This window comes from Pantherophis guttatus, chromosome 18 (genome assembly GCF_059756535.1).
Source record: "Pantherophis guttatus breed Tessera chromosome 18, ASM5975653v1, whole genome shotgun sequence".
NCBI lineage: Eukaryota > Metazoa > Chordata > Lepidosauria > Squamata > Colubridae > Pantherophis > Pantherophis guttatus.
The window spans coordinates 257,849-282,315 of NC_142080.1; the positions used below are offsets into that span (position 1 = coordinate 257,849).

At 59.0% G+C, this 24,467-nt stretch overlaps 2 protein-coding genes across 6 annotated transcripts; one reads left to right on the top strand and one right to left on the bottom strand.

Moving 5' to 3' along the window:
• Positions 1-565: 565 nt before the first annotated feature.
• On the bottom strand, positions 566-12,287 carry IGSF8 (immunoglobulin superfamily member 8). Of its 2 annotated transcripts, none has more exons than XM_087880704.1 (7): positions 11,800-12,287; positions 5,332-5,709; positions 4,311-4,775; positions 3,531-3,956; positions 2,220-2,624; positions 1,948-2,072; positions 566-1,567 (listed from the first exon to the last, which is right to left on the bottom strand). In XM_087880704.1, exons 2-6 carry the CDS (start codon positions 5,540-5,542, stop codon positions 1,957-1,959), a joined length of 1,623 nt encoding a protein of 540 aa, XP_087736830.1. In that variant the 5' UTR covers positions 5,543-5,709; positions 11,800-12,287; the 3' UTR covers positions 566-1,567; positions 1,948-1,956. The 2 variants fall into 2 exon arrangements, with proteins under 2 accessions (XP_087736830.1, XP_034280871.1); XM_034424980.2 differs by lacking the exon at positions 11,800-12,287 and adding an exon at positions 6,724-7,137.
• On the top strand, positions 12,285-24,301 carry LOC117670090 (sodium/potassium-transporting ATPase subunit alpha-2). 4 transcript variants are annotated; one of them, XM_034424985.3, is made up of 23 exons: positions 12,285-12,474; positions 14,242-14,346; positions 14,531-14,590; positions 15,095-15,298; positions 17,585-17,698; positions 17,881-18,015; positions 18,246-18,363; positions 18,489-18,757; positions 19,097-19,295; positions 19,523-19,632; positions 19,959-20,093; positions 20,300-20,489; positions 21,106-21,281; positions 21,456-21,592; positions 21,680-21,830; positions 22,115-22,283; positions 22,364-22,518; positions 22,617-22,740; positions 22,840-22,985; positions 23,156-23,286; positions 23,491-23,592; positions 23,687-23,778; positions 24,168-24,301. In XM_034424985.3, exons 1-23 carry the CDS (start codon positions 12,463-12,465, stop codon positions 24,194-24,196), a joined length of 3,063 nt encoding a protein of 1,020 aa, XP_034280876.1. In that variant the 5' UTR covers positions 12,285-12,462; the 3' UTR covers positions 24,197-24,301. The 4 variants fall into 4 exon arrangements, 2 of the variants coding, with proteins under 2 accessions (XP_034280876.1, XP_087736829.1); XR_015730337.1 differs by having other exon boundaries at positions 12,314-12,474; positions 23,156-23,387; XM_087880703.1 differs by lacking the exon at positions 12,285-12,474 and adding an exon at positions 13,570-14,147.
• Positions 24,302-24,467: the final 166 nt, after the last annotated feature.

Here is a 24,467-nt window from a genome sequence, read left to right on the forward strand (position 1 = left end):
CAGATCTTTTTGGAAACCGGCCTTCTTTGGCAAAGGAAGATGCTTTACAGGACAGTTTACACTGGAAAACGGGGTTGGGGGGTGTGGATTTCCTAAAAGCCAGTTAAGCATTTTGAGCAGCCCTTCACAGCTGTGGTTTTGCTGCCCTGCAGCGCCCCCTCTTGCTCCTGGCCAGGGAAGGGTAGTGCAGCTCCTCCAAGGGTCCCCAGAGCAAGAGATCGGGCCAAAAAGCCATGATGGGGCCAAATTTGGGGAGACCCCCCCATGGCCCCAAAGCCCTTTTAAGGAAATTCTAGGCCTAGAGGGTTCAATCAACTCCCTCATACTTAGACGCCTCTGTGAGTAAATGGCAGCCCAGAATCCGCCTCGCTTCCCCTTCAGAGGAACAGAGCTGCCCCTTCAGATACTGCTCGGCAGTTTTCTCCCAGTGCCCTCTGGATGCCCAGGAGCTCAACTCCCATAGTTCCCAGCCAGCCTGTTTCAAAGCTGCCTCCCTGCCCTATTCTGCCAGATCTTGTGGCCCCTGCATCTAGGCCTTCAGAAAACTTGACAGAAAACTTGGAAGTGAGTCTGCGGTTCACGTTTTTATTAAAACCCCATTTGGCCCCATGAACATTTATTTTCAAGTTTGAGAGCTTCTCCCCTCCCTGGGTTGGGAGGGCCTGGCTGGGCAGGTCTCACCCTCTTCCCTCTGAACTGGGTAGCGAAGGGCAAAAGGGCACGTACAGAAGACGCCTGTAGGATGCCAGGAGCCCAAAGCCACTCTCGCTGGACAGGCACTGAGCTGTGGGCACAGCCTGGCCTTTCCTGCTGGCAACGGAATTTGGAAGGGGAGCCAAATAAGGGTCTCCCGCTTGCATGCACATACAACTCACACACAACACAAATGACTTCAAGATGACTTGCTTCCTTTGATGGCACCGCTGCTTTCCTAGAGAAGTCCAGAGGTGCCTGCTGGGATTGAGTGCTTGGGACATTTGCAGAGAGGGGCAGAAACAAAGCACCCACCCACCCCGGCTGGAAACAACCCAGCTGGTGGACACAGAGCTGCTCTTCTTCAAAAGCCAAAAGATGTTGGTTGCTCTGCTCCGGCCCTTCTGCTGTGCGGCCTCCATGGTGCCCGGTTCCTCCGCTGGGTGCAGCCTGTTGCTATGGCATCTCCCTGTGCCCATCAGGGACTCCGGCAGCAACTTTGGCACCAGGAAACCAAGGCCAGGGGAGGGGGAGGCTCAGATCCTCAGGAGGCCAGGCGTGGGATGGAATGGTGCCCCTGATCCCTCAAGGGGTTCATCCGGCACAATCCGGGTGTTGGGAGATGGCCTTCAGGTGAGTCTCCAGGACGCTCCGCCAGAGTCCAAACGGATGGAGCCAGAAGACATGGCTGCCTTGTTGAGCAGGAAGCAGCCACCAATGTTGTTAAGCAGGGCAGCAGCAAGGTCTGCAGATGGAGGGGAGGGGGATGAAGGGAAGTCCATCTCCACTGGCCCTCAGGCAAAACGAAAACAGACACAGAGCGGAGAGATTTGGCTGAGAAGGAACCATCTTGGTGACTGGCAAGATTGCAACGCTATGCAGGAAACAACAGAAAGAAGAGACGGGTCAGTCAGATGGGCCTAAAATACCCACTGCCTCTTGGGATGGAGGAGTGGCAACTGGCTGAGGCTCTCCTAAATTTTGCCCCCAGAAAGCAGCCTCTGGCAACATCCCTGGAACCGTCTCCGGAAGCCACGGAAGGAGTTCGCTTTAGCCCTTCGGGGGGGGGGGGGGCTCCTTTTGACGCAAGCCTCTTCTTGGGGCTGCCTGGTCAGCTGCCCCCTATGCTCGGCGGATGGCCCTGCCACGATTGATTGAGCCCCTCTTCTCACAACACCCCCCACTCCACACACACACACACACACACACACACACACACACACACACACACACACGCAAGGGAGACCTGCTCACCTCTGGGGTTCACCTCTTGCGCAGCCTGGCCATGAAGCAGCAGGTGACTGAGACCAGGATGGAGACCCCCAGGAGGAGGGCGCTGGAGATGCCGACCGCCAGAGGGATGAGGAGGGTGTCCATGGCTGAAGAAGCAAGGGAAGGAAGGAAGGAAGGAAGGGCATCAGCTCTTGGGAGCAAAGGCCGCCTCTTCATGCAGGGGAGGGGTCGAGAGGAAGCGGGGCCCAAAGCAACGGAAGACTCGAGGCCGAAATGGCCCGGGCTCTACTCACCCAGCGGATACGGGTACACAGTGACCACATTGGACTTTACCGAAGCAGCCTGATACCAACTGCGGTCGGGGAAGCGTACCCAGGCGGTCACAGCGCAATAGTAGCCCCCTTCATCGGTCGGCTGGACCGTATGCAGGCGCAACCGGTGGCTCTGCGGCCCCACTTTATCCACGCTCAGGACCCCTCCAGATGGCGGCTTCTCTAGCTGCGCCACCCCCTCACGGTCCACGGAAGCCAAGATGACCCCGAGAGGGGATGAATCCGGCTGTGGCAGCTCTGCCCACCAGCTGAGGGACAGGTGGACATCCTGAGCCGATTCCACGGAGACGTTGCACCGAACGTCGGCTGTGCTGCCACGGTAGAGGGTGGGCAAGGGCAGCCATGCAACGGCCCCCAGCACCACCGCTGTGGGGAGAAGGAGGCAGTCTGAGAAGGGGGCAGGAGCCCTTCCCACCTCCCACTGGTGCAAGAGCTCAGCATAGCATTCCTACAACGGGGGGAGGTCATCGCTAAGAATTCCAGCTGGGAAGGAAAGAGGGGCTCCTTCCTCTAGAGGCAGATTTAAGAGAGTCATGGCATTAGTTATCATGCATGTCATTATGGGATAGTGGGCAGCGCTGACAAGACAAATGGACTGTGGGGAACGTTTCCATCTTCTGCTTCCCTTAATCAAAGCAGGTAAAGATCCCTTTTCTGCCACCCAATTTTTAAAATCACTGAAGAAGTCTCAAGAAATCCAAGAAACATGGAACAAAATGCAGAAGCCAAGATAAATTCATGGTAATTCAAGATAAATTCATGGTAAGTCAAATGCCCTTTGAGCCCAACCCTAAATTTGAGTGGTGAGTGAAGTGGGGGGTCTCTTTCTTGGCACAGAGTGCTCCTAAAATCCTTCTGGGGGCCCACAAGGCCCAAACAGCAACAATGTCGAATGAGGGAAGAGCAGCCCATAGAGGCCTCTGGAATTTGGCAGGTTATTATGATGATCCGTCTCTCTTTTTTGATTGGATGGACTCAAATTATGGTTAATTACTGTGGAGTTATTTAAGTCTTTTGCCATGTTCCAGAGGCTCTACAGCCTCCGGGAAAATTTGATCTCTGTAGATCCCAGCCAAAGAGAAAACCAGAATGGCTCAACCGCTGCATCAGATCCGGGACCTTTGCGCACCTCTTGGGAAATTAGTTTAGCTGGACCGGCAGTGAAAAGAGCCTTTAAAGGGACAGACAAGGACCCCGCTGGCCCTCACTTGCCCCTGCCCCCAAAAGGCTATGGGGCCCAAGTTAGCTCGGTGGGGGAAGAGGAAGGGCTACCTTGGGACTTGACCTCCACGCTGATCACCTCGGAGCTCAGGGTGGCCAACGGACGCAACTCTGCACTTGGAGACCGCAAAAAGGCCTGAACCTCACAGCGGTACGAGCCCATGTCTGCCGGCTGGGCCGACTCGATCCGCAGCAGGAAAGCTCCCAGAGGGGAGGCCAGCTTCTGCAGAGAGACGTGCCTCGTGCCCACGTTGCGGTTGGTATAGTTCTGGCCCAGGACAAGCCCACCACTGGCCTCCAGCCGGGCGACGAGATGCCCCTCCCCGGCAGCCTCCTTCCTCAGCTCCCAGCTGACTGCAAAGGCAACGTGGGGCAGGAGGAGGACGGGGGCTCCGGAAATGTTGCAGAAGAGCTCCAGGGAATCTCTGGGACTGAGCAAGGCTCTGGGGGGGCCGGCAGACACCAAGAACTGGTTCGCTGGAAGCAAAGCACAGGGAGAAAACGGGGTCACGGGCTCAGAGGTGGGGGACCACGGGCCCCTCCCTGTCCATGACGGTCCCACATGCGTCCCATCCCACTGATCAGCTCCCCATGGTACCCGCAGAGCAGGATGGCCTCCAGGCCCAACAGGCAGAAGGGAGGGAAGGGAGAGACGCTGGCAGGCTGGAAAAGCCTGGTGCCAATTCTGAGGTTGGAAGGCCAAGAGTTTATGAGGGATGCCCAGCAGGGCCCCTTTAGGGAGACAAGAGTGCCCCCCTGGGAAATGAGGGCTCTGTGAGCCCCTCTCCCCCCCAGGCTATAAAGGGGTGTTTGGGGCAGGAGCAAACCCACCTATGCTTTGAACGGAAACATCAGCCAGGGCTACCCGCTTCTCAGTGATCTGCTGCCAGCTGCCATCAGGATCCTGGATCCATTCCCCGGCAGCGCAGTGATAGGTCCCGGAGTCCTCTGGCCTGAGCCGGTCCAGCGCCATCTGGTATTTCCAGTCGCCCAGCTTGACCAGGGAGAGCTCCCGGGCCAGGCGCCGTGGGGCAAAACGCCCGGCTGCCTCTAGGGCGAAGTCCCGCCGAAGCCCAATCACCTCATGCTGCAGCCGGGGACTGCTGGGCGCGGAGACGGTGAAGGAGGCCGAGAGGTGGGTGTGCAGCTGGGTCCCGGTGGACACGGAGCAGGTGAGCAGCAGGTCCTGGCTCTCCAGAAGCACCAACTGGGGAGGGGGAGCAGCCCTCCAGCCCCAGAGAGCGGGCTTTGCATCAGAGGGAGGGGCAACAGAGACAGAGAGCTGGTCGGGGATAACTGCGGGGGGGGGGGGGGGGGAGCAGAAGGAAAGGGATGCTGTCAGTTCTGCAGAGCCAGGGGTGGGAGCCCCTTCCCACCATCCCCCTGGAAGGTGAGCCAGACCAGCAAGGGGTTCTCCTTCTTCCCAAACCTTGATTCCACCCAAGATGAACCTAGCAGCCAGTCCGCAGTCAGTTCCTGGGGGCTGGACCCTGCCCCACGCACCTTGGGGTTATAATGCCTCGGTGGTGCAGTGGACTAAAGTGCTGTTAAGTGCTAGCACTTAAGCTGCCAGCTGCCTGCAATTAGTGCAAGTTCGAATCTCACCAGGCTCAAGGTGGACTCAGCCTTCCATCCTTTTGAGGTAGGTAAATTGAGGACCCAGATTGTGGGGGCAACAAGCCAACTTTGTATAGAACAACACCGCTTGGGGGGGGGGCGAAAGCCCTAATAAGCAGGTATATACAAAAAAGTATGCAGGCTATTGCTATAATGCATTGTAAGCCGCCCTGAGTCTCTGGAGAAGGGCGGCATATAAATTGGACAAACAAACAAACAAACAAACAAATCATACCTCTGACCTCCACCTTAGCACTATAGGTGCCCTGGTATTTGGAATCCGTGGTAGGTGTGTAGCACTCGTAGACCCCCGTGTCCTCCATCCGAATCGCCCTGACACGCAGTTCCACAACATCGCCCCGAACGCGCAGGATGGAGACGTTGCCAGCCTGCACCCGGGTCCCAAAAACAGCGTAAGGGAAGTTGGGGTCTCGCGTGCTGACCATGCCGATGGAGATGTCAGGAGCCGACGGGCGATACAGAAACCACTCGAACTGTTGCAGAGAAGGACCCTCGAACTCAGAGACGTTGCAGGGAATGGCGAGGGTGGTGCCTTCCACGCGGTACAAGGGCCCCGGGGGCAGGTGGACCTTCCTGGCACCGCTGAGCTGGGCTGTGCGGGCAACGAGAGGCGGGTTAGCCAAGTGGCTCCATAGTTCCGAGTGACAGGCGAACAGAGCAAAGGAGGCCGAGTGCCTTGGCTGAGGAGGGGGCCCATCCCACCACGCTGGGGCTCTTCCAAGGGCCCAGCTGGAGTGGCAGGGGTAGGGCCTTTGCAAACTGCACATCAACCTGAAAAGAGCCCTAGAAATTCTTTGCAACCAGAGGCTGTCCCCAAAGGTAAAAAAGCTTCAGGAAAACCCTCTGGGCTACACTGCCTTTTGCAGGACTGCTGCTGCAAGGGGAGGTTCTACTAGAGACACCTTGGAAAATAACTGGGAGGCTCAGCCCACATCTGGCCAGCCATGCAACCCCTCCACACACACACAAGGCCCATCGAAGGAAAGGGACCTAATCCCTAATCCACATCCACATGCCGGTTCTCTGAACTACTCAACATTTCCGCTACGGGCTCTCCAGAACCTGTCAGAACCTGCTGGATCTCACCCCTGGCCTAATCCCCTAACAGCCTCATTAAGCGCAAGGAGTCCTCCTGGGAGCCTGGAGCCGGTGAGAACAGCAGGTGCAAAGGGCCTGCCCTCCCCTGGCACCTGGGCAAGCACTGGCACACTCCCCTGCCTTCCGCACCAGGGACTTGGCTTGTTTACTGGGTTTGCACGCAGCCTTCTCGGGCCAAGACCCAGCCTGGCTCCTCGCTCGCCTGCTCAGCGTGCAGGGAAGCAGAGTCGGGCACGGGGGGCTGCCGAGGACCCGGGGCGGAGTCGCGGCGTGTGCGTGGCCAGACTCCTGGGCTGTAGCGGGGAGGCCTGTGGGAGGACCTGGCTCAGCCCTCGAAAGCACCGCATCTCAGCCGGACGAGGCGCCTCGGGCGGCGCCTCCGGGGACGCACGCAGCCGGCGCGGGGCCGCAGGAGAGCGAGCCGAGGCCGCCTTCCGTCTCCCGCCTTGCAGGGGCCGCCCTTCCCGCCGCAGGACCCACCCGCGCCCCCACCGGCCCTTCCACGCACCGGCCACCGGCAGGAGGAGAAAGCAGAGGACGAGGAGGCGGCGGCGGCGGCGGCTCAGAGCCCGCGCGGGAGCATCCATGGCTGGCCGGGGAGGCGGCGGGATCCGAGCCGCGCGCGCAACGGTTCTGGCCTTAGCCCGGCGGGCCCAGGAGGCGCGGGGCTCGGCTGACTAGCCACGCCTCCGCCTCCGCCTCCGCCGCGCGCCCGCAGCGAAGAGCGGGGTCGCGCGCGCCCCAAGGGAGCCGTCCTGGGAGCCTGGCGCTCTGTGCATGCCCAGAAACCGCGCGCCTTCCCTCCCTCCCTCCCGGCCTCCCTCCCTCGGGGCAAACGGCCAAAGCGGACGGCGGCATGTGGGGGCGGGGGCCGGACCGGAGCTCCGCGGGATGCCCGGGTCGGGGGAGCCTTCTGAACGGTGCAACGGGTCCCGCGGCCCCCGGGGGGCGCCAAACGCCACCGCAAAGGCAGCGGATCTCCTGCAGGGACGAGGGACCCCCGCCAACATGCTCAGAAATCCAGGGGGACCCTAAATATATCAAAGCGGGTGGCGGCCGAAGGAGGGACGAAAGTCGGAAGGGACTCCGGTCCTTGGCGCCCTCAAAGTACTGTGTGGATTGTAACACGAAGTGTTGTCCGGGAACATTCGCCTGTGGAACTCATGGCCTCAAGGTGTGATTGTGGCCACCAGCTGAGCAGCAAAGAAAAAACGTAACCGGTATTCAAAGGCCACCTGACTCTGGCTGTCAGCCCCGGGCAACCCTGCTTGGCTCCCCCGAAAGTATCCCAAGAGAACGGACTAGAGTGGACCAGTTGCTCCAATTCTGCGCCAGCCCCCACAGAGCTTTGTCATAAGACTGGCCCACTGATCGGCCTTAGAATCAGAGACCTATGGCCAATGGAGACCTCTGCACCAAGGTTCTTTTAAGCCTCTCTCCTTCACAACAACCCTACGAGGGAGGCAAGATCAAAAGTTGCCCAACACCGAGTCTTGGCCAGACCCTGAGGAATCCTGCTGCCCCTGTGGGCGGCCCTTCGGAATCAGGCCCCCTGCAGGGTTATTGTTAGCAGCACCCAGACGGGTTTTCTTGGCTTGGGGGGGGGGAGACCCTGGACCCACCAGAAGGCCAGAGCCCTCTGCCCACCACCCCTTGTAGAGACAACTCAAGTTTGCTCTCTCTGGAGAGGGAGGGAAGGAGAGAGCTGTTCTCTCACAAAAGCTGGGCTGAGCTTTCACTCACGTGCGCGCACACACACACACACACACACACACAGAGAGAGAGAGAGAGAGACGAAAGGGCCTGTGGGGTTGGGTCTCTCAGGTCCCTTCCCTGCGGTGGACTTGGCGCTCTTTCACAGCAGCATTTATTTACACAGCTTGGGAAGAGGGGGGTGTATGTGGCGGGACCGGACCCCCTCCCAAGGCATTCTTTTCTCTCCAGCTCTCCCTCCCCCCCCTTCAGTCAGCCTGCAGCCTCTGCGTTTCCCAGGTTGCAGAAGTGAAGGCCCAAGGCCGCCATGTTCCCTTGACGATGGGAATAGTTTGCCCGGCAAAGATGCCCCACTTTCCACAGCAGAGAAGGGCTGAGGGGGCCCTGGGGCAGCCCCTGCCTGGTGCCAGACTGCAGCCGAGAGCCAGCTAGATGGGGCTGCCCAGCCCTCCCTGGAGCCTTCTGGCGAAGGGAGCTGTTTTCCCCCAAGCGGACAGGCTACCGGAGGCCTGTGCCGCCTCCCCTCCTCCCCCCACATCCCAGGAAGAGGCCTGGATCCCTCACGAAGAGGAGACAAAAGCCCCCCCCCCCCCCCGAGGACGTTCAGGGGCAATTTCTAGGTTTGGGAGCAACAGTCACAATATGAAGCTGAGTCCTCGTGCTTGCTTCTAACTTGGAGCCCTCTGCACATGCTCACTTGCCACAAGCTGCCCTTGCCAAGGGAGGGTTGGCATCCAAGCTCCGGCTTTGGAGCTGCCCCCCTGCCTGGCAGGTGCAGTCGGGAGGCTTTGTGCTCCTTGCATCCTCCGTTTGGTTCGTTCACTCAGTTGACCCCGTCCTCTTTTCATTCCGGGCCGCTTGGGAACATTGGCAGGAGACGGGCTAATTGCTTTCATTGGCCTGCCAGGAATCAGGTCTCCCCCATTCCCCTCCTGGGTTTTTTCCATTCGGATTCCACAGCTTCCTCTCGGAATTACAATGGAGGCCCAGATCTGCTCCGGCTGAGCCCTTCCTCCACCCCACACTGGAACCCTCAGCCCTAGAAGGGTCAAGCGGGGGGGGGAAAATCCCTCTTCTCACAGAAGGAAACCTCAAGAGAAATGCGAGAAGCAAATATTTTGTCTTCCTTGACATAACATGGAAAGTTTTTTGGGGAGGGCACGTCTCCTTTCTTTCCATATTCACAGGGGTGTAAAGGAGCCCCCGTCTTCCAGCTGGGAATGTCATTCAGGCCAAAGAGAGGCTCTGGGCCCCTCCCTTTAGCCTCCCAAAGGAGATTTCAGCCTGGCTGGAGCCTCTTTGAGGAAAATGGGCGCAGGACAGCCGATCCATCAAAGGGAAAAGCGCTTTCCCCTCTTTTGGTGCTGGAAACTTGGATTTGGGGCAGGGAGACAGAAAACGTCGCCCAACTACAGAGTGCATTTCCATATACGCTCCCCTTTCCTGAAAAAAGGATTAGCTACTGTAAATAGCCTGGTCTTTGGGTGTTAAGTGAATTTCGTTGTATGGATATACTGTGTATACATGTACAATTACAATAAAGTTGTTATTATTAAATGCAGAGAGGAATATGAATCCACAGCTCCTGGGGCATCCTGCTCTCGCGCCCCCCCCCACCCAATAGAGTTTTTCCTGAGGCTCCGATGTCTGTGGAGGTTCTCCGTCACCCAGGCTGCCTGGGGTTTCTTTGTCTTCCCTTCTCATCCAAACAGCTGCTTCAGTTCTGGCCTGCCACCGTCTGGGCTCTGGGCAGGCAGCTCCTGGCCGAAGGAATGAGCATCTCTGGCAGGTTTTTCCGCTGACTCCGCAGGCCTTTGCGGGTCCTGGTTGCATAAACAGTGACATTTGGGGGGAGGGGGGGGCTCCTGCCAGGAAGAAAGCCAGAAGCCCAGGGCAAGGGAGCCGCTGGTGTCCGTCCGGCATGACTGTCCAGAACAAAACAGCAGGCGCTTCCGTGACCGGGATGCCTGGCCAAGTTTTGTGGGTCTCAGTGGGGAAGGATGAAGCAGAAAAACAAGTGCAGTTTTCATACTCTCCCAGCCCCCCCCCCCCCGCCCCACAACAAGTTTCCAGCCTCTGCTCTTGATACTCCTGCCTGACCTGCTCCTTCCCTCCCCCAGCCCCCCAGCCCACATTTTATAATGTAGGAAACCCAATCCCGATTCAGGAGGGGGTGGGCTGCCTTTGGTGCCCTCCTAGGCATAGGCCTTGAACCATCCCTACCATCTCCCCACTGGATTGCAGGAAGCCTTCTCCCATCCCCCTTGCCTCTTGCATGTGATCATCCTGCTGGGGCCACTCTGCTTGGCACAGAGCGACACAAAAGACAACAAAAACACTTCACACACAAAATGATCCTCCATCCAGGAGCACAAGCTGCTTTAGTAAAGGAAGGAGGCTGTTTTCCTGCCCTTCAAACACCTGCTCACAGCTTCCTGGCCGAGGCCTGCCTACAGTGCACAGCGAGGGACCATCGTCTTACTGGGAAACTGGCCCCGAGGGGCCCCGTGAGCAGTCTCTGATTTCACAAGGGCTCCAAAGCCTTGTGCAGCAGGGAAGGGCTCTCAAAATTCAACCCAGGGCATCCTGGTTCCCCAACAGCTGTGAAGCCGAGGGGAGCCTGGTTGGGTGAGGCTAAAAGGGCTCCACCCTCCCACCGCATCTCTGCAGACCCTCCCTGCCAGGGAGACCCTCTTTCCAAAGAGGGAAGGAAGGCCTGAGGCCGGAAGGAAAGGGGGAGAAGGTGGTACGAGCAGTTGTCAAATAGTTTGCAAATTCTTTGAGTTCATTTGCATCCAGTGGAATATTTGCTTGCTTGAAGTTTCATTTAAAAAAAGAAATGAAGTTTCTCTCTGGCAATTAGTTACACAAAAATGTTAACTATTTTCTAAAAGCAGCTGCACACCTGATACCTCCCCTCCCAAGTGCAGCTTAAAATCAAGGGCCCACACACTTGACTGAGACACACAAACACACCCACACAGCCCTCTCCGGGATGCACAGGGCATCAGAGTGTGAGTCGGGCCCCAAAATGAAATTTCAAAGGTTTTTCTTTTCTGCCCTCCAAAGGCATATTAAAAAGAGATTTGGAAATAAATAGCCGGGCCTCGCAGCTCCTGGAGCTAAATCCCTCTGGAGCAACAAGAAAGGTCGGCTTTCATTAAAGTCAGGAAAAGGTTATTCCCCTAGAGCTGCCTGGAAGCCTTCCACCCTCTTCTGCGCCTTCCTCCAGCCACGACCCCCCACCTCTGGGGCTGGCAGGGAGGCCCCCACGGCTGTCTGGCTTGCAGGGCAGCCATTCCAGAAGAGCTCCCCGCTTTTAGGCCAAGGAGGGCCACCCCGCTCCCCGTAGAAGCAGCCTTGAGGCCTCGGATGTGGCCAGCTCAGGATCTCTCAGGGGCCTTTTGCAGGTGGGGCCCCCTTCAAAACTTGCCCAGAGTTTTCCCCCAGCAACCCCCATTAATGGGGTGAAGATCTCATTTTCCTGGGCATTCAAGTTCTGGTCTTGCTCCAGTTTTCCTGCCAGATTGCATTAACTGAGAATGTGGTTTATCAGCGCACCCCAAGTTTGCAAACTGTGGTTCAAGGCTCAGCGTCCTGCAGAACCTTCTCAGAGCTGTTGGCCCACGGAAACACCAGCCTTTGGCCGAAGGAGGGGTGATGAACACGTCACTCACAAAGGGGAGGATGCCATCAGGTGCCTATTGTCGCACCCTCGATAAGACAAAGTGATTCAGAAAGGCTGTCACTTATCAGGAACCCCCCCCCCTGCCCCCCCACCCCCCGATCAGGAATCCTCTGAAGCAGGCTCACAACTTAACACAAGAGAAGCAAAGCACAAAGCACAGTCGGAAAACCCTCTTCCACCCACCTGGTTCCAGAATGCCTGGTTTGGACCTACTGGGCAGGTTTCTGCATTCTGAGCTGCATAACAGCACAAATGGGAGTCCGTGGGTCAGGGGAGACCATTCGCAGCGGTCAGGGTTGGGCCTCTCACAGGCCACTTCAGAAGTTCTCCCTGGACCAGGGTCAGGTCCCGCTGAATCCCTGTTCCGCCAGCATGGGGCTTCTGTGAAGGCCAGCGCAGGAAGAGTCGGCCCAGAGTTGGCACACGGGGCAGTCAGTGTGTGATTTGTGACAGTGGGCAGTCCTCTCGGTCTCTATCCAGCCCCCCTCTAATACAGCAAGGGGGCTTTTCTTCAGCTGGTAATGGGCTACTGTGCCCAGGGAAGCCTCGGTGCCAGGAGAAAGGGACAGAGCCAGGGGCCAGCCATTCTTCCCTGCCCAGAGAGTGGGCAGAACCAACTCCCTGCTCTTGAAAACAGCCTGCGGGGGAGGGGGGGAGAAGTTGGGAAAGCCTGAGAAAAGGGGGAGGGTCCATGAGGGGAGGAGCCTTCCTCCCTTCAAGATCCCCTTTCAGCCAGTGCCTCTATCCAGAGAGAGAGAGCAAAGCAAAGGGGAATCGGAGCTATTTAAGGAAAGGGGGACTCCGCTGCCATCCAGCTGCCCACTTGGCCCTCTCACTCCGGGCACAATGGGCAAAGGGGTGAGTATCCTGGGGCAGGAAAGCCAGGCAGCAGTGGTGTGGTTGGGCAGGCCAGTGGCACAGAGCTGGAACCCATCCAAGAGGAAAAGCAGGGCTTCGGGCTGGGCCAGGGGTGCAGCCGGGGGCCTGGACCGAGTGGCCCCAAAGCTCCCCTCTCTTCTTTGGGAGCCCCCTGAGAATCCTTCCTGCTACTTCCAAACCCCTCTGACTGCACCAACTCAGCTGGCAGGAAAGTCCAGCTGACCCTCTCCGACAGGGCCAGGGTGGCAGAGATGCCAGCTGGAAGCATGAGTGACACTGGCTGTTGGACTCTCCTCCCAGAGCCGGCCTTGGCCTTGTGTGCCCACCGGGGTCTCCGCCAGGCTCAGCTGCTGAAGGTTTCCTGGCCAGGGGCTGCTTGCACCCAGCGCCAGAGCTTCAGCAGTTGGGACTGTGATGTTCGAACCCCTTTCGAGAGCACTTGGGGGTCTGTGGCAGCATCCCCACCCTTCAGTCCGGGGTGACTGCAAGCCCCTCTCCCTCTCTGCATGTGGGTCCCTGGGGCAGAAAGTGCGAAGGACGACCCTATCAGATATGTGGGGGGGAAGAGGTGACTGTGGCACGAATGGAGTTGGCCCTCTCCTCTTTGGATCGGAATCAGTGGGGAGTCAGCCTTGCCTTCGTGGGAGGGGACCACAGGCTCTGCACAACACCAAAGCAGGACCGAATCTGGATACGTGGGAAGTTCTTAATTTCAAGCACTGTAACGGGAAGCTTTTGGAAGCTTTTGAAAACTGGATGCAGTTTTTTTTTTTTTCTCAAGCATTTTCCCCAAGACCCAGTTTTAGAATCTTTGCCCTTTCCTGGCATCGGGCAAAGTCCCCAAAGGTATCTGCAGGTGAGGCTGGGTTTTGGCCTAAGGTAGAGAAGGGATCTTTCACTCTGAAACTGGCCCACCTGATGTCTGCCTGGAAGAGCCCCAAAATCCCACATTCGGAATTCGTTTGGAAAAGAAAGAGGCTGGAAATTAAAGTTGTCCAGGATCTAGGGAAGACACCCCCCCCCTACCCACACACACCCGCATTGGCACACAGTTCTGGCCCCCACCTGGGAAGTGGCGGAGCTGGAGCAGAGAAGGAGCCGGGAAAGAGCAAAGGAGCTCCGGAGAAAGTTGGGGATTTTTCCGCCTTGGGGAGGAGGATGCAGGAGGGGCTCTGCTGGGACAGGAATGTCAGGAAGGCTCCCCCCCATGATGCTGGAATGCCCCCCCCCAGAGGTGGAAGGCTTTAGCAGAGAGGGGGACAAATTCACAGCACGTACCTCCGCCTAGAAGGGCCTCCATGCTCGATGGGGCTTGGCGGGTCGACCCGAGTACCGCATCAGAGGAGGAAGGGGCGCATTCAGCTCCTGTGTCAGAAGTTGTCAGACATTTGGCAACACTGGGGGCATCGGGTTTCAGCCTCCGGATGCGGATCCCGGCCCTTCCGGTGGGTCCTTTGGGGCAGAAATACCAGGACGATAAAAGTCCCCTCAGGGGCTGCCAAGCAGAGCAAATTGTTCTGTGGCAAACAAGGCAGAAAGGAGGAACGCCCAAATGGCCAAGGTGGGCACAGCTCAAGAGCAGCAAAGGGGCAACCAGGCCTGACCCCTGGCACAGACCCTGTGTGAATCCCCACGGATTCAGTGCCCCAGAGGTGAGCTGAGTTGCCACTCCAAAGAAGGCTGGCAGGAGGGACCCCCAAGGTTTGTATCCTGGCCCACCATGTCAACGGCATCTCCCCCACTCAGACCGGGCGAGAGTCGGCGCCCCCGGGCCCCACGGCCGAGAATGGCGGAGGGAAGAAGAAGCAGAAGGAGAAAGAGCTGGATGAGCTGAAGAAGGAAGTGAATCTGGTAAGGCTGGCCCTGGCCAGCATCTGGCGGGGGGGGCAGTTGGCGTCAGGGCCCCTTGGCTGCCTCCATCTCTCAGGCTTCTGGGGGACGGTTGGGGGACGGTTGGGGGATGCCCCTCTGTTTGCAGGGAGAATCTGGGGGTGCCTTTCCTCTCTGAGACTCTCTGGGGCGTCTCTTTCACCAGGATGACCACAGACTTTCTCTGGACGAGATCAGCCGGAAGTACCAAGTCGATCTCTCCAAGGTGAGCCAACCCATCCAGCTGCCTCTTGGCTCCCCAGCCATTTTCCTGCTCCAGGGGCTCCTTGGCAAGCCCCCCCTCCCCTCCCAGACCTTTGCTATGTGCGCCAGAGCACACTGGGGGCTCGGAGGGCCTGGGTCTCTCTCAGGGTCCCATTAAATCCCAGGAGGGGAACCAGAAACAGTGTTTGGGCTGAAGCTGAGCTGCAGCCCTGCCTGCAGAGGCTTTGCCAGCTGAGGGAGGGGGGGGAATCCTTCTCCTATAGCTCACTGGTTTATTAAAAAACGTATCAGCATTAACCTGCACGAGTTCAATAGTTAAAGCATTTATTATTTCACTGGATGATTTTTCATTGTGCTTCACATGAACTCTCCAAAACCCCCCCCCAACCCACCGATGGCCTTTGGCTTTACCCCAACCTTTCTCTCTCTGCCTCCCATTCCTCCCCCCCCCCCGTGAACTCGCCCCTTCCACCGCCGCTCCCTTCCCCCCTCCTGACCACGGCAGGGCCTGACCAACACCCGGGCAGCTGAGATCCTGGCCCAGGACGGCCCCAACGCCCTGACCCCCCCGCCCACCATCCCAGAGTGGGTCAAGTTCTGCCGGCAGCTCTTCGGGGGCTTCTCCATCCTCCTGTGGATCGGGGCCATCCTCTGCTTCCTGGCCTATAGCATCCAGGCGGCCATGGAGTACGAGCCTGCCAACGACAACGTGAGTCCCAAGGAGCCAGCGAGCCGCGCGTGGGAGGCTCCCCTGGGACGGACCGGCTGGGGGCTGTCCCTGCGCTTAGGGGGCTGTGAAGTTTAAAGCGGGGAGGGTGTTGGCTGCCTCAGCTGAGCTGAGTCAAACAGGCTGAATTTTCACCAAGGACTGGGGAGGGCGAAGCAGCCTTTTTGCAGGCCCAGGGCCCTTTTTCACTGGACGCACTGGGGGCGGGTGTGCAAGCACGGAATGGGGGGGGGGCAGCAAAGGACTCCAGGCTCTACTGGCTGCGTGACCCCCAAGGTTTCCGTGCTTGGGAACTATTCAGACTCTCTGCAAACAAAGCAAGAGGGGGCAGCGAGACACGGCTGTTTCTTCCCTGCCCCGCCTGGAAAGCAGCTGCCAAAATAGCTGAAAGCCCTTTGAGGGCCAGGTGGAACTGTGGGAATGGGAGACCATCCGGACCGAGAGGAAGCCCAGGAGCAGCTGGAAACGCAGCAGAGGATCCTAGTTAATGGGGAGCAAAACCCCCACCAAGACCCAGCTCAGAGACGGAGAAGGAGGAGAGGCAGCCAGACGGAGGAGTCTCACACCGGTCCCTCCCTCACTGCACACCGAGGGGCAGCATTTGCCAGAGTCTCCCCCTCTCCCCCCCTCCCCCGCCCCGGGAAGGCCGGACTTCCTTCGGCCACCAGGCGGCCCTGTATTTTTAATCTTCTGATGGTTTTTCCCTCTAAAAATGGCTTTTAACAGCTGCACTTATTTGGGAACACGGCTAGGGTGGCAGCTCAACAAACAGGGTCGGTGCGCTCAGGCCGCCCAGCAGAGGCTGAGAAAGGCCAGCAGGGACCGATTCTTCCTTGGGGGGGAAGGGGGGGCTGCGGGATTTTTCTGATTGTCAATCAGGGTTCGCTCCTGGAGGAAAGAGCTGGTGGTGAGATTCAGAGTGGAAAGTGGGAGGGGGGGGCACTGAAGAAAGAGCCCCCCTCAGCAAAATGCACAGCTGGCTGCCCTGGACCCGGTTTCATTCCTTTGAAGCAGGCATTCCTTTGTGGGGAGGGGGACACACGCACCCCTTTTAGAAGCCATTAGGCAGCAAATCAATTCCAGCAACGGATCAGAAGCGAAGCCAGCTTCCTGCTCCTTCACAAGCGGCTCTTTTTGAAAAGGAGAACACACACACACACACACACACACACACAATCTGGGAAGGCTTCCCTGAACCAGTTTTTCCTAGGGGAAAGAAGGATTGAAGATGCTTAGGGTCTCCTTGGCCCAGCGGCTTCCGGGGACGGCAAGAGAGGCTAGAGAGGCTGCAGCTGTTCAGCCCCACTTCCCACTTATTTTCCAAGCAGGCTTTTCTCTTCCCCCTTGGCAGGATGGGTCTGCAAGAGGCAAGGCGGGGCCGGAGGGTTGCAGAGAGAAAGAGAGCGCACAGGGTCTTCCCTGAGGCTGACAACTGGCCCCCTTGACTGACTCCGGCAGGCCAAGGAGAAAAGAGCTGGCCCATCACCACCAACCCCGGCAGACCCTTCCCTACGGCCACAGGCCTTCTAAGGGCAACCAGGGAGTGTCACGTGACCCACGGTGGCCTGTCGGGGTGCAGGAGGCCTTTCCCACTTGGTTAATTGACCCAGCACAAGGATCCTCTGTGGCTGCACGACCGTTCCCAGCATCCCTCAGTGTTGACCGTAGCAGCTGAGGAAGACGGGATAGGACCACTGGTGGAATTCAATATTTTTTACTACCGGTTCTGTGGGCGTGGCTTGGTGGGCGTGGCATGGCTTGGTAGGCATGGCAGGGGAAGGATACTGCAAAATCCCCATTCCCACCCCACTCTGGGGCCAGCCAGAGGTGTTATTTGCCGGTTCTCTGAACTGCTCAAAATTTCCGCTACTGGTTCTCCAGAACCTGTCAGAACCTGCTGGATTTAACCCCAGGATAGGACCTCAAGAAGCCTTAGGAGAAGCCCCCTCCTGCTGTTTGCTGGTTCGCTGCCATTATCACTCCTGGAGTGGGGAGGTTGAACCATTCCTCGCACTCCCTGGTTTTATTCTTTGCCCTGTAGAAAAGCAGCCGGACCCCCAACTGAACAGCCTGTGGTTGTGCTTAGATTACAATTCCCATCAGCCTCAGCCCCTGTGCTCAGATGAGAGGCATGCTGGGACTTGCAGTTCCAGATCATCTCGGGGGCATCAGCGCATCCACCTGGTTCGAGAAGCATCAAGGAAGGAGATTTGTCAAAATGGTTGACCGGATCCCCCGACTTCCTCTCTTTCCAAATGTCTCTTCCAGCTGTACCTGGGTGTGGTGCTGGCGGCCGTCGTCATCGTCACCGGCTGCTTCTCCTACTACCAGGAGGCCAAGAGCTCCAAAATTATGGACTCCTTCAAAAACATGGTGCCTCAGGTGAGCCGCCCTTCCTCTCAGCGCTGCGTTTTCAAGGACGATGTGCGCAAGAGTCAGCGCTGGACCCCAAGAGCCCCCCCCCCCCCCGGGCAGTTGCCAGAGACCTTATCTTCTGCCAAGGGAGGGCAGTGGATGGGGAGAGGAGCCATGCCCCCCCCAGGACGGTCTCTCTCTCCCCACAGCAAGCCCTGGTGATCCGGGAAGGTGAGAAGATCCAGATCAACGCGGAAAACGTGGTGGTGGGGGATCTGGTAGAGGTGCGCGGTGGGGACCGGATTCCTGCTGACCTGAGGGTGATTTCCTCCCATGGGTGCAAGGTGAGACCGGCTAAGAGGGGCCTCTTCCCTTCCGTGTGGGGCTCCCCTTGGAGTCTGGGGAGGCCTCGCTTGGAGAGGGAGCCCAGGTCTTCCCCTCTGCTCCCTTCCAGCCTCCTCAGCTTGGCACAGGGCCGTGGCTGGTGTGCTGCCACTTGCGGGGGTGCCCCTTCCAGGAGGACCCTGGCCCTCACAGCTTGGGCGGCCAATCTCTGCGCTTCTCTCCTGGACAGGTGGACAACTCCTCCCTGACGGGCGAGTCGGAGCCTCAGACACGGTCCCCGGAGTTCACGCACGAAAACCCCCTGGAGACGCGCAACATCTGCTTCTTCTCCACCAACTGCGTGGAAGGTGAAAGGCTCAGCGAGGCCAGCGAAAGCACCCGCCCTGCCCGCCCTCGGTCCTGGTTGAGGGGGAGGCAGATAAGCAGGGGCCGATGGCTGCCTTCACCCTCTTCTCCCCCCCCCACCAACCAGGCACCGCACGTGGCATTGTCATCTCCACCGGGGACCGGACCGTGATGGGGCGCATTGCCTCCCTGGCATCCGGGCTGGAGGTGGGCCGCACCCCCATCGCCATGGAGATCGAGCACTTCATCCAGATCATCACCGGGGTGGCCGTCTTCCTGGGCATGTCCTTCTTCATCCTGTCCCTTATCCTGGGCTACACCTGGCTGGAGGCTGTCATCTTCCTGATTGGCATCATAGTGGCCAACGTGCCTGAGGGCCTCTTGGCCACCGTCACGGTAAGCGGCGCCAGCTGCCTGATTGTGGGGCAACAGGAGGAGGAGGAGGAGGGGCCATTCTCCAGAAAAACCGTAAGGTAATGCAAAGGGGGAGGATCTTCCAAAGATGGGGCCGGTGTGGTGGAAGGGAGGGGAGCTCATGGGCCTCCTCCTGCCTTCCGTGCAGCTGGGACTCTTTCCTTGCAGTGAAGCAAATTTTCCTGCAGCCTCAGCCCTGATGTCCTTCTGAAGGCAGTGTTGGGCTCCTGGAATATCCGAGTTGCCAAGTGTGTCCGCTCTGGAGCATGTCGGCCCTGGGCCCTCCCCAATTGATCTCCCCTTCCCCTTCTTGAACGCCAGGTCTGCCTGACGCTGACAGCCAAGCGCATGGCGCGGAAGAACTGCCTGGTGAAGAACCTGGAGGCCGTGGAGACGCTGGGCTCCACCTCCACCATCTGCTCGGACAAGACCGGCACCCTCACCCAGAACCGCATGACTGTGGCTCACATGTGGTTCGACAACCAGATTCACGAGGCAGACACCACCGAGGACCAAAGCGGTGAGGGCTCAGCGCCGGCCCAGAGTGGGTCAGAGAAGCTGTGGGCCTCTCAGAGTCAGAGCAGGGTGGCTTTGGGGAGAGCAACGGGGCTTCATTCAGAATTGGACCCGAGGACAAGAATGAAAAAGAGCATCTCTGAGCATCTGCAGAGGGTGTGCTTACTACGACTAGCCTTAATCCCTGAAACACGAAGCCTGAAATCCTGAAGGGTCCCCTTCCTTCCCCAGGGGCAACTTTTGACAAGCGCTCACCCACCTGGACGGCTCTGGCCCGCATCGCAGGGCTGTGTAACAGGGCTGTCTTCAAGGCGGGACAGGAGAAGATCCCCATTTCCAAGGTATGCCTGTCTTGTGCCACTAGAGGGCAGGTTTGTCAAGGTCTCCCGATCTTGAGAAAGCTCCTCTGGCCCAAACTTGGATGGAAGGCCACTGGGAGATCCCGAGAGTGGGAGGCCGGCAAAGTCCCTGAACAGGGCAGTGCAAAGGGCGCCTGTTTCCTTGCCAAGAAAGACCACCCGAGTCTTCCCGAAATCAGCAGGAGCCAAGCTTGCGTTGAGGGAGACTTCCCTCTCTTTGAGTGTGGCAGGGCTGAGTTGGGGGTGTGTGAGTGGGGGGAGGGGGGGCTGGGGCTGGCCTGGGCAACTCCTCTTCCCCCTTTCACCAGAAAGACACGGCCGGGGATGCCTCCGAGTCTGCCCTCCTCAAGTGCATCGAGCTCTCTTGCGGCTCCGTCCAGAAGATGCGGGACAGAAGCCCCAAAGTGACTGAGATCCCCTTCAACTCCACCAACAAATACCAGGTGAGGAAACGGGTCGGGGGGGGAAGGGCAGCTGGGGGCTCTCGACTGTCCCAAAGAGCCCCCAACAAAATGGAGAACGGTGGGGTGCATCCTTAACCTTCAGACTGAAGCCCAGGTCTCCCCCTTCCACCCTGTTGGGGAGGGAGCCGGGGTGCTCCAGGCCCGCCAGGCTCCCCTTCTCCGTCAACAGCTTCTCTCCCCTCCAGCTCTCCATCCATGAGCCGGAAGACAGGCCAAGCGGGTACGTGCTGGTGATGAAGGGAGCCCCTGAGCGCATCCTTGACCGCTGCTCCACCATCCTCCTGCAAGGACAGGAGGTGCCCCTGGTCGAGGAGATGCGCGACGCCTTCCAGAACGCCTACCTGGAACTGGGCGGGCTGGGCGAGAGGGTGCTGGGTGAGGACTATTCCCCGGGGGGTGGGGGGGCTGCACTCAGGAGGGCCTCCTGGAGGGCCTGAACCAGGAGGGGTGGGGAAGCAGGGCCAGATGTGTCCAGCCTAGGGGTCTGCAACCTTAAATATTCAAAGAGCCATTTGGACCCATTTCCCACAGAAAAGAAAACACCAGGAGCCACAAAGCCTGGGTGGGCGTGGCCAACTCAATGTCATTCACTTCCATCAGTCACATGACCCCCCCCCCTTAGCCACGTCTACCCAGCCGGTCATTAGGGCAGAGAACCAGTTGTTAAAAAACCCCGGGAACCACAATGTCCTTTTGACGTATCTCTCTCTCCCTTCCCTCCCTCTACCCTCCCTTGCTCCCCCCCCTCTCCCTCTCTCTGTATCTCTCTGTCTTTGCCCTGGCCACTTCTCCATCCCCCGCCGTTGCCCTTAGCTTCTCAGGCCAGGCGAGGAGTGACTGGGAGGGGAGGGCGAGGGGTGGGGCCAGCCAATGACGGGATCACCGCACAGGGAGCCACAGCAGAGGGCCCAAAGAGCTGCGTGCGGCTCCGGAGTCGCAGGTTGCTGACCCTGGTCCAGCCTCTCACACAGCCTCGTCTCCTCCTCGCAAGGTTTCTGCCTGTACTATCTGCCTGAAGACCAGTTTCCCCGTGGCTTCAAGTTTGACGCAGACGAGGTCAACTTCCCGGTCACCAACCTCTGCTTCGTGGGGCTCATGTCCATGATTGACCCCCCTCGAGCGGCGGTGCCAGATGCCGTGGGGAAATGCCGAAGTGCTGGGATCAAGGTGAGCCGGCCGTGAGCACAGCATGCTCTGTCGGTTGCACGCAGCCTCCACATTCCCCATTGGGAGGGCGCTGGCAAGAGCACATGGGTCAGCCCCCCAGCAGGGGAGGTGACCCTGGACCATAAGCTTCCTTTGAAGAAAGTCCTCGGAAATGCTTCAACTCTCCCCTGGCAGGTGATCATGGTGACGGGCGACCACCCCATCACAGCCAAGGCCATTGCCAAGGGGGTGGGCATAATCTCCGAAGGCAACGAGACCGTGGAAGACATCGCCATCCGGCTGAACATCCCCATCAACCAGGTCAACCCTCGGTAGGTCAGCCCCTCCGCCTGCAGGCTGCCCCGCCCCTCCCAGTCCCTGCGCTGCCACCGCTCACACTGCCGAACGTCTCCACCTAGGGAGGCCAAAGCCTGCGTGGTCCACGGCTCTGATCTGAAGGACATGCCCCCCCAACACCTGGACGAGATCCTGAAGAACCACACGGAGATTGTCTTCGCCCGCACGTCCCCCCAGCAGAAGCTGATCATCGTGGAGGGGTGCCAGAGGCAGGTGGGGCCACTCGGCTCTTTGGGGCAGGCACATGGGAGGCAGGAGGGACCCGTCAGCCCAGGCAATGCCCAATGGCTGTGCCTACACAAGGCACCACTTCATCAGGTCAAGGAAGACCATGAGGTGGCTGCAGTGTTATCATTGGCCTGGTGTTCTTGCTGGAGTCTGAGGTCTTGTCTGAAGCCAGAAATAGGGGGGTCCAATGTCCCTAGGTTCAGCAAAATGGGAGCAGGGCATGGGGCATCCTCCTCCTCCACCGTTAACCCCCCTCCATGGCCCTGCAGGGGGCCATAGTGGCTGTGACAGGGGATGGGGTGAACGACTCCCCTGCCCTCAAGAAAGCAGACATTGGGATCGCCATGGGCATCGCCGGCTCAGACGTCTCCAAGCAGGCAGCTGATATGATCCTCCTGGACGACAACTTTGCCTCCATTGTGACGGGGGTGGAGGAAGGTGCGTGTCTCATGGGAGCCAGAGGGGGGGATGCCAGGGAATTGCCTGCAGGGGTCCCACTCCGTTGCATCCCCCAACAGGCAGGCTGATCTTTGACAACCTGAAGAAATCCATCGCCTACACGCTCACCAGCAACATTCCCGAGATCACCCCCTTCCTCTTGTTTATCATCGCCAACATCCCGCTGCCCTTGGGTACCGTCACCATCCTGTGCATTGACCTGGGCACCGACATGGTGAGTCTGGCCGGCTTCCTTCGTGGGTCTCCAAGCTGAACTCCCAGACTGAAGGATTCACCGTGTTCCCCCTCCCCCTCCTCCTCCTCCCACTTTAGGTGCCCGCCATCTCCCTCGCTTATGAGGCGGCCGAAAGTGACATCATGAAAAGGCAGCCGAGGAACCCAAAGACGGACAAGCTGGTGAACGAGCGCCTCATCAGCATGGCCTACGGGCAGATTGGTGAGCCAGGCCCGCTTGGGCCGGGGGCGCCCGTGGCTCAGCTTCGGAAGAGGGGGGCTCTGCCAAGAAGCTAAGGGAACCTCCCGTGTGTCTTCCCAGGCATGATCCAGGCCCTGGGGGGCTTCTTCACCTATTTTGTCATCCTGGCTGAGAATGGCTTCCTGCCCACCACTTTGCTGGGCATCCGCCTGGACTGGGACGACCGTTCCAAAAACGACCTCGAGGACAGCTACGGCCAGGAGTGGGTGAGTCGGAAGGCTCTGAGTTTGGCTGCTACTTGCTGCAGCGTAACGGGACTTGCGCCTGCAGGAACAGTTTGGTGGGCCTTAGCTGGAGGCAGACAAGGGGGCCTCTGTGGGGAGGGGTCTGCCTCTCCAGGCGTCCCCACTGGGCAGTGTGTGTTCCCTTCCGGCAGACGTACGAACAGCGGAAGGTGGTGGAGTTCACCTGCCACACGGCCTTCTTCGCCAGCATCGTGGTGGTTCAGTGGGCCGACCTGATCATCTGCAAGACGCGCCGGAACTCCGTTTTCCAGCAGGGCATGAAGTGAGCGTGGGCGCCTTCCGCAGATGAGGCAGGCTAGATGGCCTTTGGGGAGCCCCCTTGAGGCCACCAGAACAGCCCTTTCCCAGAATTCGTGTCCGGAGGTAGACTGCCCCTACCCATGGAGGTTCCTCCACCAACATCCACCATGAACGAGCGCCTGCAGCTCCTGCCACCTCTGAGCCTCCGTCTCTTGCTTTCTCCCAGGAACAAAATCCTGATCTTCGGACTCCTTGAGGAAACCGCTCTGGCTGCCTTCCTGTCGTACTGCCCTGGGATGGGGGTGGCCCTTCGGATGTACCCCCTCAAGTGAGTGGGGCCGCTTGTCCCCACCTGTCTCCGGCCCCTGTGCCCTGTGTCCCACAGGCGGCCCCTCTGAGCCGGCTCCCCTTCCCTCTTGCAGGGTCACCTGGTGGTTCTGCGCCTTCCCCTACAGCCTCCTCATCTTCATCTACGACGAGGTCCGGAAGCTGCTGCTGCGGCGCTACCCCGGGGGTGAGTGTGCCCCCCCCATGGCTGCCCCCCACCTTTCCCCAGAGGGGCCCTCCGTGGGAGGACCGGATTGGCATCTTTTGTGCTGGCTCACCAGTCCAGCCCCTACCAAGGCACCTGGTCTTCCGGGTGACGCTCCCAACCTCTTTGCAGAACCATGGGCTTTGGAGTCCTGCCTTGGGAAGGAAGCAGCCTAGAAATGATGTGGGTTTTGCAACCTGAGAGAAGACAGGCTGGTTTGAGGGCAGCCTGAGAGGGGGGCAGACTTCCTGCTTGCAGCTCTCTCTCCCCATCCTCATTTCTCTCTCTCTCTCATACACACACACACACACACACACACACACAGACACACAACCTCTGGCTATTGACCGTCTGCTTTCCTTCCTTTCCAGGTTGGGTGGAGAAGGAGACCTACTATTAAGCCCCAGAGTGGAGATGGGCAGCCCCTTGGATCCAGCCCCTCGCAGCCTGTAGCCCAATTAGTAGCTGAACGATGCAATAAATGTACTCCTGCCTTTCCCCCCTCCCCACCGAGGCTGCTTCATTCAGAAAGGACACTCGGGCTCTAGAAATGGGGGACTGCCCCCCGGAAGGCAGCACCATGGTTGGCAAGGGGGCTAGATGGAGGTCCGAGGAAAGAGGGCAAAGGTGGGGCAACTGACCATTTGGACCAGGAAAGTGACCGTGGAGCT